The 12,605-nt window shown below is 41.1% G+C and overlaps 2 protein-coding genes across 2 annotated transcripts; one reads left to right on the forward strand and one right to left on the reverse strand.

Moving 5' to 3' along the window:
• The first annotated feature begins 3,751 nt into the window (after nt 1-3,751).
• On the forward strand, nt 3,752-5,623 carry LOC125774391 (uncharacterized). Its single transcript, XM_049444620.1, has one exon. It carries the CDS (start codon nt 3,752-3,754, stop codon nt 5,621-5,623), a length of 1,872 nt encoding a protein of 623 aa, XP_049300577.1.
• On the reverse strand, nt 5,113-11,017 carry LOC125774390 (uncharacterized). Its single transcript, XM_049444619.1, has 2 exons — nt 6,123-11,017; nt 5,113-5,902 (listed from the first exon to the last, which is right to left on the reverse strand). The coding sequence occupies exon 1, from the start codon at nt 9,986-9,988 to the stop codon at nt 7,025-7,027; it is 2,964 nt and encodes a 987-aa protein (XP_049300576.1). The 5' UTR covers nt 9,989-11,017; the 3' UTR covers nt 5,113-5,902; nt 6,123-7,024.
• Between the last annotated feature and the right edge of the window lie 1,588 nt (nt 11,018-12,605).

The following is a 12,605-nucleotide window of genomic DNA, read 5'->3' on the forward strand; positions in this document are numbered from 1 at the left end:
CATTATTTGAGTGAAACGAAACGTATTTCAACCAATTGGCATTAAAATAAATCAATTTAATTTTTTTTGCAAAATTACTCAAAAAAAGCTACGGGGGAGGAGGGAAATTTTTAAATTTTTAGAATTGTTTTTTTGTTTTTTTTTGTCTTTTTTGTATTTAAAGCATTATTTCAATGAAAAGAAACGTATTTCAATCAATTGGCATTAAAATAAATCAATTTATTTTTTTTTTGCAAAATTACTCAAAAAAAGCTAAGGGGGGAGTAGAGGAAATTTTCAAATTTTTAGAGTTTTGTTTTTTTTTTGTTATTTTTTTATCTTTTTTGTATTTAAAGCAGTATTCGAGTGAAAAGAAACGTATTTCAACCAATTGGCATTAAAATAAATCAATTTAATTTTTTTTGCAAAATTACTCAAAAAAAGCTAAGGGGGGAGGGGGGGAAATTTTCAAATTTTTAGATTTTTGTTTTTTTGTTATTTTTTGGTCTTTTTTGCATTTAAAGCATTATTCGAGTGAAAAGAAACGTATTTCAACCAATTGGCATTAAAATAAATCAATTTAATTTTTTTTGCAAAATTACTCAAAAAAAGCTAAGGGGGGAGGGGGGGGAATTTCCAAATTTTTAGATTTTTGTTTTTTTGTTAGTTTTTGGTCTATTTTGTATTTAAAGCATTATTTGAGTAAAAAGAAAAGTATTTCAACCAATTATCGTTAAAATAGATCAATTTAATTTTTTTTGCAAAATTACTCAAAAAATGTAAGGGGGGAGGGGGGGAAATTTTCAAATTTTTAGATTTTTGTTTTTTTGTTATTTTTGGTCTTTTTTGTATTTAAAGCATTTGTGGAAAGTCGGCGGACACTGTGACTTTAATCCACGCTCGTACACGTCTACTATCAAAAAAGCAAAAGCCGTAGTTTGGTTTTTTCTCTTTATTTTGAACGCTAAAACGGAGCCAAGCGCAATGATAAAATTTAACAGTGTTCTCTTCTCCGCTTCTCGTATTCCACTAAACGCCATCTGTACTTGTTCCAGTCTCGTTGACAGTGGGCCTTCCTGACAGTTCGCCAACTGTCACCACTTACTGGTGATGGCCGCGCCCATTACACTCCCCTCCGAGTGCGGAGCAGCTGGCCTGCTGCGTACGAGCGCTAACGCGGACATCCAGTACTGCCAACTTGACCGCTGGCCTTTCGTATATACCCAGAGCGGTCTGCACGGTTGCTTTACGGACTTGGCCATCCTTCGATCTAGTGACTGCGATGACTCTTCCTTTCGGCCATGAGTTACGAGCTTCGTTGGGGTCCACAATCACAACGATATCGTCCACGCTGATTGGTTTGACGGGGCTGAACCATTTGGTCCTACGTGTGATCGTGGGAAGGTAGGCTGTCATCCAGTGTCGCCAGAAGATATTTGCCATAGTTTGTGATAGCTCCCATCCTCTTCTGACTGCTGCAGCACCATCGTCCAGGATAGACAATGGCTTGAGTCCGTTCGATGATCCAAGCAGAAAATGGTTTGGAGTCAGCACTGCTGCAAAATCGTCATCTATGGGAATATGCGTTAATGGCCTAGAATTGATAGTATTTTCGATCTCAGCTAAGGCATTCCGTAGAACTTCTTCCGTAGGAAGCCTTGGCAGACGTTTTCCAGCTAGATTCTCCTTCACCGATCTTACCAAACGCTCCCAAGCACCTCCCATATGTGGGGATGCGGGAGGAATGAACTTCCATGCTGTTCTAGGGGACACGATTTCTTCCACCAGTTTGTTGTTATCGACATTTTTTAGGGCCTCTACCAGTTCTCTAGAAGCTCCACGAAAGTTTGTTCCGTTGTCACTATGTATCTCATGCGGAACTCCTCGTCTGGCCATGAAACACCGCAAGGCCATAATGCATAAACTCGTCGTAAGTGAATTCACTAATTCCAGATGAACGGCGCGGGTCGTGAGACAGGTTAAGATGACACCCCATCTCTTCTCACTTCGACGACCAACTGACACCATCATGGGGCCAAAATAGTCAACACCTACGTATGAAAATGGCCGGTTGAAAGCTGCTAGACGTGCATCAGGCAGATCGCCCATCATGGGTGGAGTCGGCTGGCATGTTTCATTTTTGCACCGTTGGCAGTTTCCACGCATCTTTCTGTAGAATTTTCTTAGGCCCGGTACGTAGTACTCCAGTCTTATTTTGTTGATTGCTGTTTCGTGGTTTCGATGAAGCAAACCGTGGTGAATGTGTTGAACAATGAGCTGAGTTAGATAGTGTTGCGAGGAAAGTATGACTACATGCTTAACATGCAAATCAGTGAGCCTTTGAGCGTCTATTCTTCCACGCGCTTTCATAACTCCGATCTCGTCTAGATATGGTGTAAGTCGATGAAGACCACTGGAAGTTTTGATCTGTTGATGTTTCTCTAACTATGCGTAATCGTCCGGAAAGTCTTCGGTTTGAGCCATTTTGTAGAGCCAGTTTTGTGCATGGAGCAATTCGTCTTTTTCGAGCGGGGGCACCTTTCCTTTTGCTATGTTGTTAGTGGAGATATTATTATCTTTCCGCCCACCATTTTTGAAGCATTTTATTGCTCTGAAGACAAATGCCATCGTACGATAGAGTTTCGTCCATTTAGAGAAGTTTTTTATCTCTATAACTGGGGTCAACATTCGGAAATGTAGTATAGCGTGTGGACGAAGCTCTTCTGTCGTAGTTTCCTTTCTGAACTGCATTTTAGGCCAACCTACTTTTGGCTTATAAAGAAATGATGCACCTCGGAACCAACGGCTTGTTGTGGATACATCCGGCAATCGTTCCCATTTCGTCCCGTCGTCGGCTACGTTATCTTTCGTCGGAACCCATCGCCATTCTGATATATTGGAGTTCTCCAGGATTTCTCCAATACGGCAAGCAACATACGGTGAGTAACGTCGATGGTCTGATTGAATCCAACAGAGAAGGTCGCGTGAATCTGTCCAGAAGTATCGTTCTGTGACCTTGATCGATAGTGAAGCTGTGACGTTGTTCGCTAGTCGGACGCCTAGAACACCTGCTTGCAATTTAGCTCTCGGTATCGATAAGTATTTCAACGGTGCAACACGAGTCTTCGCACTGACCAAAGAACATTCTATTTTTCCCTGTTCGTCGAACCGAAGATACACCGCTGCAGCAAATCCGTTTTCACTAGCATCTACAAAGGTATGCAATTGAACGATTGTTGAAAATAGATTCGGAGTTACAGGAATTGTAGGAAATCTTTCATGAAATGTTTCACGGACGAACTGAAAGGGGATTAGTTAATTGGACTTGTCATCTAGAGCTGGAAATGAACTTTAGGATTAAGCAAAATGAACACTGTACGAATGAACTTGACAGACGAATAAACAGTCACAAACAGAACGGCGCGCGACGATTACGGCTTTCTCGGCTTGGTGGAAAAAACTCCGAAAATTTACAGCCAGCACTCCGTGAGAATTTCTCACATTTTTGGTCCTTCGAACCGGATTGTGAATTCAAAGAGTTTTTTTTTCTTTAAAAGCTCTGCAACAAGAGCTCGGTCGGTTTAACGCTCTGCAACAAGGGCAAGGTGTACAATTCTTCGTCGCGTCGTTTCACGCCATCGCGTTTCGCTCCGCATCAAGGGCAACGGCCAACGATTTCAGCGCCATCGTTATTTGAATTTTCGCGCCAAACTTAAACGTTTTCTTTCGTGTTTAATTTCGTCCTGTGAGTGTTTTCATATCGTGCAAAATCATGGACAAGAAGATAAAGGCCGCTCAACTAAAAAGAAGGATCGCGGTGGAAAATATAAGTGCTCTCGAACGGTTCCAAGTGCAATTTTCTGGGGATGACGCTAAGCAAATTCCGGAGGCGTTAGAGGACTTGGAACGGCATAAGGAAGGGTTCTTCGCCGCGGTATCGAAACTGGAAGAGCTCGATGACAGTAATGAAGCGATCGAAGCGTGTATTATGGAGAGGATCAACATCGAGGAGCGGTGTAGGAAGCTAAAATCCTTCCTACGGGACAATCTTCGACGGGAAGAGGGTACGCTAAACGACACATCGGGTTTGGCTTCTTCAACGCTTGCGTTTGGTCGGCCAAACGCACCACATCTACGTCTTCCGAAGATCGAATTGCCTTCATTCGATGGCGACCAAACGAAATGGCTGTCGTTTCGTGACCGATTCATCGCGATGATCGACGCTTCACCGGAGCTTCCTTCGATTGCGAAGCTGGAATATTTGCTGTCAGCATTGAAAGGTGAAGCGGGGCTTCCTTTCGAACACACGCCGTTGACAGCGGACAACTACTCGGTGACGTGGGCGGCTCTTCTAAAAAGGTACGATAATCCACGTACACTAATCCGTGAGTATTATCGGAAGCTACATTCCTTTCCGCCCGTACGCGCGGACTGTGTGGATGAGTTAGTGCTTTTGGTGGATGAATTCATTCGTCATGTGAATGGGTTACTAAAGCTCAACGAGCCCATTGATCATTGGGATACACCGTTGACAAATTTGCTGGTTATGAAGCTAGATCACGCTACTGTTTTAGCATGGGAAAAGCATTCGGTCCATGCCAAGAAGGACAAATACAAGGAGCTTATCGATTTTGTACAAGATCGAATACAAATATTGAAGGCGACTCGGAGTACTACTTGTGAAGATGACACTAGTATCACTAAGGTGGCTGGTACGCAGCGTTATCCAAGTTCGCGGAAGACAATCGTTCACTCAGCCGTAGCACAACCGGTGTCAAGTAGGATGATTGTATCACCATCACCGAAGTGTCCCTTGGAGTGTAAGGAGAACCATTTCTTACGAAACTGTCCGGTGTTTGGCAGTAAGGACGTGCAGCAACGTCGGGAAGTGGTTACATCGAAACACTTATGTTCGAATTGTCTCGGAGATTCCCATCAAGTGAAATCCTGCAAGTCGGAGCATGCTTGTCGCACGTGTCATCAGCGACACCATACACTCTTGCATGTTCCTACCACCACAACGATCACGATGGCAGCTCACGACGATCGCAGTTCGGTGATCCTGGAAACGGCTGTCCTATTCATCGTGGGTGACGACGGAAAGAAACATGAGGCAAGGGCGCTCCTTGATTCAGGCTCCATGTCGAATTTTATGTCCGAATCACTTTCTCGGAAGCTTACGGCTACTCGAAACAAAATCAACGTGGCAGTCACGGGCATCGGAAAAACGGCACAGTCGGCGAGAGGGTCGATCGTCGCAACTGTGGCATCGAGGAATCAATCGTATTCTAATCATCTGGAGTTCCTCGTTCTGGAGTCACTATTTGCGCATACTCCAATTACACCCATCGATACTTTATCGTGGAGTATGCCCGATCTGCAGCTGGCAGATCCTTCATTTAATGTTCCGGGAAACATAGACATCGTAATCGGCGGAGACACGTTCTGGGAGGTTCATTCAGGGCGAAAACGATCTATGGGCACGGGCAAACCTTGGCTCGTGGAAACATCATTCGGCTGGAGCGTGACAGGGAATGCATCAAACGGTACACCTCTTCAACCATGTCATCGTTCGGGCTACGGAAGTCCACCTACGGAAGAGAAAACAACAAGATCGAAATCTACAAGGGGAATATTGGAATGATCAATATCTACATACCATCACACGTTTATCGGCGTATCATTTCATCGCGAAGCAACGGGCTTCATCAGGCATCATATTCGGGGTAAAGAGATTTACACCTTCTTTACACTACTCAATCGGAATGAGTTTCATCATGTGGTGCTACTACACATCATCTGCGGACAGTTCGGGAATATGTGTGACGGTGGCCGGGTTCACTAGACACATATTATTCACATACATTCATCTCGGCATCCAATTATGCCTTTTTCGGTCGGAACAACAGCATCGCGTTCGTATCTAACATGCGCACATGCATAGCGATGTTCAGCGTAGTATAGGAGGCAATAGTTAAATTTGCTAACAGTGTCAGTACACTTCATTACGGCAGAAAGTTCTCCCATAGGTTTGTACGGGAACTTTAGGGAAGCTGTCGATCAGCTCAATCAAATAGCTAGCTCGCATAGTTATCTATAAAGGAAGAAAGTAGTTAGTATCAGGATGGAACGTACTTACTTACCTTAGTGGCAAAGGAAATCTCAGAGATACACTCAAGCGTGGTTGGCTGGTTGAGATAACGGTACTCAGTAGCAACGTGATATCAACATTTGGAAGGCTAGCAAGCATTTGCACCTTAAGTATGCACACACGCATTTTTCGCATACGGGATAATGCAAACAAAACTGACAGTTTAGGCTAGTTCATCGATTACGGCAACAATCGATCAAATCACAATGCAGATCAATCGTACAATTTCCGGTACACATTACGAATTACATTTAGTTAGCTTATTAGGTTTCATGAATTAAAAAAAGTTCCTTCTTTGGTGGCCGGGAATGTTGAAAATAGATTCGGAGTTACAGGAATTGTAGGAAATCTTTCATGAAATGTTTCACGGACGAACTGAAAGGGGATTAGTTAATTGGACTTGTCATCTAGAGCTGGAAATGAACTTTAGGATTAAGCAAAATGAACACTGTACGAATGAACTTGACAGACGAATAAACAGTCACAAACAGAACGGCGCGCGACGATTACGGCTTTCTCGGCTTGGTGGAAAAAACTCCGAAAATTTACAGCCAGCACTCCGTGAGAATTTCTCACAACGATATTATCTGAACTTACTGAAGTTAGCATCCTGTAGCAACGTGGTATCTGTACTTTCTCAAGTGATGGTAATACTTTAAGCCAGGTCTGCCATTTGTTTAAAATTGATCCATCGATTTTATCGTCCCAGCCAATATTTGTGCGCCATATATCCTGAATAAGTACTTTTAGGTACATCAGTACATGCGATATGAGTCCTAGCGGATCATACACCATCATCAGCATGCGTAAAGATTCTCATTTCGTTGGAGCTCGATAACCTTTCAACAGTTCTTGGTCGTATCGCGGTGACAGTTTATAGGTAAAAGTGTCTGATTAGGTACACCAATACATCCCGAGTACCTTTTCTGTCGGAAGCGGTAGGCCAATGTTCAGGCTCTTTTCTGTGGTTTTATCACCGTTCAGTTCATCAAGGACGGCCTTTGAATTGGACAACCAATTTCTGATCTCAAATCCACCTTCGCTGTGAACGCACTTTACCTCTTTAGCTAGTTTTATCGCCTCTTCCTCGCTTTCGACACTGATTAACATGTCATCGACATAGTGTTGCTCTAGTATAACCTTCGTGGCATCAGGGTATTGATTCTCGAAGCGCCTAGCATTCAGATTTTTGATAATCTGTGCCGTGCTGGGGGAGCAAGCTGCTCCGAAGGTCATGACACACATGACGTATTCAGTGGGCGCTCCCGATGATATATCTGGCTTCCACAGGAATCGCTGGCAGTGCTGATCTTCTTTGTTGATACGAACCTGGTGAAACATCTCGCGGATGTCGCCAGTTATGCCGATGCGATTCTGCCGAAATTTCATTAGTATCGATGGAAGAGACGAAAGCTGATCTGGACCCTTCAATAGGACTGAGTTCAGGGATATTCCATGGGCCTTAGCGGCTGCATCCCAAACAATTCTAAACTTTCCAGGTTTATTAGGGTTGCTAACGGGAAACATGGGTAAATACCTGACACGCTTATGATTTTCATTCATCTCCGCTGGCGTTAGCTTTCGTATATATTGGTTATCCATGTACTCCTGAATTTTAGTTTGCATCGCTATAGCGAGTTCTTTATCGGTCGTCACTTTGCGCTCCAAGCATTTCCATCTATTAATAGCCATTGCTTTACTCTCAGGCAGTCGCACATTGTCATATTTCCATAGAAGACCGCATTCATATCGTTTGTCAATCAATCGGGATTGCTGTGAAAGTATTTGTAGCGATCGCTCGCCTTCTTTGGATAAGAGTGCCGGAGAAGATTTATCTATTCCAATACTGTCCAGGGCAAAATACTCTTTCATTGCACTGTACAAAGTGTCATCGCAATTGCATTCGCATTTCCTGACTTGAAGATAGTAATTAGGAGTCGAAGAACTAGCTCCTCGCTCGTTGCCACAGTAACCATAAACAGTCCACCCTAGTCGTGTTTTGCCAGCAACCGGTTGGTTTCTTCCTCCTTCGCGACTCTTCTTTACTGTGCTCAATCTTGCGTTATCCAAGCCTATCAAAATGCGTGGTTTGGCATCACGGTACGATTCGACTGGTGTATGGGCAAGGTAAGGATACTTCTTGATTAAACTATTCATATTTAACGTTTGCTTTGGAAGATCCAGCCCCTTCACTGTTTGAATAGCATGGAGGGAGTGTATTTCGTTACCTTTTCCAGATAGTTTAATGCTTACGGTTTTGGAGGCTTCTTCGTGATGACGCATGTGGTTTGCCCATTTTAGACATAATGATTTGTGAGGACCTTCTAGCTGCAGTTCATCCGCTAATGACTCATCCATCAGGGTGATCTCGGATCCGTCGTCCATAAAAGCATAAGTGTCTACTGATACGTTTCGTCCATACACTCGGACGGGAATCATCCTGAAAAGAATATTATTTTCATTATTATGATGAACATTGCATTGACGTTCGGGTGTTTCCTGGTTCTGCGGCTTCGACCGGTGTAAAAGTGAGTGGTGTTTAAAGGTGCATCCTTCCACCCCGCATGGCGTTAGTCTTTTGCAGAAACCTTTGTGCTGACGCAGACATTTCCGACAGAGCTGCTTTTCCTTCACCACCGCCCATCTGCCTTCACCACTCAACTCAGCAAAGCGCGCGCATCGGTCAACGGATGCGCATGACCCTTTGCAAACCACACATATATTAGACGCCTTAGCTGCTGTTGATGCTTGAGGTGCTTGTTCAGCATGGGTGTTCACAAATGACCCTTTTAGACCCTTTCGATCGTTGCTAGGACGCACAATATTGGCCGATGATGGTGTAATGGTGGAGGCCGTCTTCGCTATATTTCCTATCCAGCTACTGAATGTCTGCAACGATACCTCGTCCTTTTCCAACGGAAATTCCGCCCATCGAAGTCGTAGCGTAGGCGGGAGTTTATTAGTTATCTTGTGGAGTAACGTTTCGTTGTTCTGGTAACCTTTTAGATTACATACTTCCACCGTGGCACAGTAATTTCTCACCTTTACTGCTAGGTCCACAACTTCTTCAAATTTTCCTTCTGGGATGCTTGGAAGAGAAGAAATTTTATTGGTGAGCTCGTGAATAATTCGTACAGGTTGTCCGAATACCAGTCGTAAGGTGTCGATTATCATTGGAACATTTTCTGGATGCATAAGAAGACATTCGACTGTTTCTCGAGCTTTTCCTTCCAGACATTTGTTCAACCGGGTCAAATTTTCGTCATTATTGTATCCACACATTTCAGTAGTTCGGTTGAAATTGGAAATGAACGATGCCCATGCCGTTTGACTTCCTTCGAATTTTGGTAGATCAGAGAGCTTTGACTGTCGTGCTGTCAATTGCGCTTTTGTCGGTTTGCGTGATGTAGAGGGCGTTGCTAGCAGCTCTCCTTTCCGTTGAGCTGCAGCCACTGCTTCTTCTTTTACAGCTGTTGTTCCAGCGTTGATCACCCAGTTTTCTATCCTTTTCTGCTGGTACATACTGCTACCACTACTGGACGCTGTTTCAGAACCTGCGGCTATGAGTTCGTTTCGCCGTTTAACTAAAGCCAATTTCCTTTCGATGAGCTCTTCTTCTTCCTTGATCTGCTGTAGCAACAATTTTCTATTGCTACTAGCTCGCGTGGTCTGCGAACCTTCTTCGTGTTTAGAAGCTGGCTTATCTTTCGGCACCATTGTCTCGGACGTTAGCACAGAATCCATTGTTGTGTCGAACAACACCGGTGGTCCGGACGAAACTCGCTTTTCATCTTCTTTTCGCTTGCTCTCACTACGCGTAACACGCCGTGTGCTTCCCCGAATACTCCTTTCACTCATTTTCACTCGCGATTGTATTCTTGATCCGTACTGAGAGATAAGCTCCTTTGATCACACGTGCAGTTTTGTCAACGTCGTTTGTTAAACATTCACAGAACTCACAAATGTCTTTCAGAACACGCAGTTATAGTTATTGCTCACAAATGTTCTTATCTGTTGCTTCACGCCTTAGAAGACCGTCTGTTGAGCTTCACCAAACCAGCGTCCTCCCTATTTCAAGATCTAACATGAATAATCCTGTTCCCGCAAGCCTTGTCCTTCCGTGAACGATCACACGTCGCCGCTGTTCAACCGTTGCGCTCACGAACACTCTTTTCCCGCTACTTTCCTTCGCTGGTGTGTGTGTACCGGGAATCCGTTCTCTTACTTCCCGCTTAAAGAACGTTTTCAAACGCTATCTCTGTGTGTTTTACGTGCTTCACCAGGAATAGTCCTGACCGTTGCCTCTCGCCTTGGATACAGTGTACTTTTCCTCGAATCTCGCGCGCGTTCTTTTGTCGGGAGTCTGTCGCCGAGTTGCGCGACCCCACACACACACAAATTCACGTTCTCGATTCTCGCACGCACGGTTTTACGATTGTCCGTGGTTTCACGCTTGTGGACAAATAGCTTGCACTGAACTATTTTATCATTTATTGATTATTTTCTATTAGACTGATAAATTTTATAATGTGGAAAATCGGCGGACACTGTGACTTTAATCCACGCTCGTACACGTCTACTATCAAAAAAGCAAAAGCCGTAGTTCGGTTTTTCTCTTTATTTTGAACGCTAAATCGGAGCCAAGCGCAAGGGTAATTTTTATCAGTGTTCTCTTCTCCGCTTCTCGTATTCCACTAAACGCCATCTGTACTTGTTCCAGTCTCGTTGACAGTGGGCCTTCCTGACAGTTCGCCAACTGTCACCACTTACTGGTGATGGCCGCGCCCATTACAGCATTATTTGAATGAAAGGATACGTATTTCAACCAATTGGCATTAAAAAAAATCAATTCAATTTTTTTTGCAAAATTATTAAAAAAAAGCTGAGGGGGGAGTAGGGGAAAATTTTCAAAATTTTTAGAATTTTTTTTTGTTTTTTTTGTCTTTTTTGTATTTAAAGCATTATTTCAATGAAAAAAAACGTATTTCAAATAATTGGCATTAAAATAAATCAATTTATTTTTTTTTGCAAAATTATTCAAAAAAAGCTAAGGGGGGAGTAGGGGAAAATTTTCAAAATTTTTAGAAATTTTGTTTTTGTTTTTTTTTGTCTTTTTTGTATTTAAAGCATTATTTCAATGAAAAGAAACGTATTTCAATCAATTGGCATTAAAATAAATCAATTTAATTTTTTTGCAAAATTACTCAAAAAAAGCTAAGGGGGGAGGGTGGGGAAATTTTCAAAATTTTTAGAATTAATTTTTTGTTAATTTTTTGGTCTATTTTGTATTTAAAGCATTATTTGAGTGAAAAGAAACGTATTTCAATCAATTGGCATTAAAATAAATCAATTTTTTTTGCAAAATTACTCAAAAAAAGCTAAGGGGGGAGTAGGGGAAAATTTTCAAAATTTTTAGAATTTATTTTTTGTTTTTTTTTTGGTCTTTTTTGTATTTAAAGCATTATTTGAGTGAAAAGAAACGTATTTCAATTAATTGGCATTAAAATAAATCAATTTATTTATTTTTTGCAAAATTACTCAAAAAAAGCTAAGGGGGGAGTAGGGGAAAATTTTCAAAATTTTTAGATTTTTTTTTTGTCTTTTTTGTATTTAAAGCATTATTTTAATGAAAAGAAACGTATTTCAATCAATTGGCATTAAAATAAATCAATTTATTTTTTTTTGCAAAATTACTCCAAAAAGCTAAGGGGGGAGTAGCGGAAAATTTTCAAAATTTTAAGGATATTTTTTTTGGTAATTCCTTGGTCTTTTTTGTATTTAAAGCATTAGTTGAGTGAAAAGAAACGTATTTCAACCAATTGGCATTAAAATAAATCAATTTATTTTTGTTTTTGCAAAATTACTCAAAAAAAGCTAAGGGGGGAGTAGGGGAAAATTTTCAAAATTTTTAGAATTTATTTTTTTGTTTTTTTTGGTCTTTTTTGTATTTAAAGCATTATTTCAATGAAAAGAAACATATTTCAATCAATTGGCATTAAAATAAATCAATTTTTTTTTAAAAATATTTAAACATTAAAATAAATCAATTTATTTTTTTTGCAAAATTACTAAAAAAAAGCTAAGGGGGGAGGGGGTGGAAAATTTCAAAATTTTTAGAATTTATTTTTTGTTTTTTTTTTGGTCTTTTTTGTATTTAAAGCATTATTTGAGTGAAAAGAAACGTATTTCAATCAATTGGCATTAAAATAAATCAATTTTTTTTTGCAAAATTACTCAAAAAAAGCTAAGGGGGGAGTAGGGGAAAATTTTCAAAATTTTTAGAATTTTTTTTTTGTCTTTTTTGTATTTAAAGCATTATTTGAGTGAAAATAAACGTATTTCAATCAATTGGCATTAAAATAAATCAATTTATTTTTTTTTTGCAAAATTACTCAAAAAAGCTAAGGGGGGAGTAGGGGAAAATTTTCAAAATTTTTAGAATTTTTTTTGTTTTTTTTTTGTCTTTTTTGTATTT

Source organism: Anopheles funestus, unplaced genomic scaffold, assembly GCF_943734845.2.
Source record: "Anopheles funestus unplaced genomic scaffold, idAnoFuneDA-416_04 scaffold_52_ctg1, whole genome shotgun sequence".
Lineage (NCBI taxonomy): Eukaryota > Metazoa > Arthropoda > Insecta > Diptera > Culicidae > Anopheles > Anopheles funestus.

Excerpts from the sequence above, each read along its gene's own strand:
- LOC125774391 (XM_049444620.1), top strand. The coding sequence starts at position 3,752 with ATGGACAAGAAGATAAAGGCCGCTCAACTAAAAAGAAGGATCGCGGTG.
- LOC125774390 (XM_049444619.1), bottom strand. The coding sequence starts at position 9,988 with ATGAGTGAAAGGAGTATTCGGGGAAGCACACGGCGTGTTACGCGTAGT.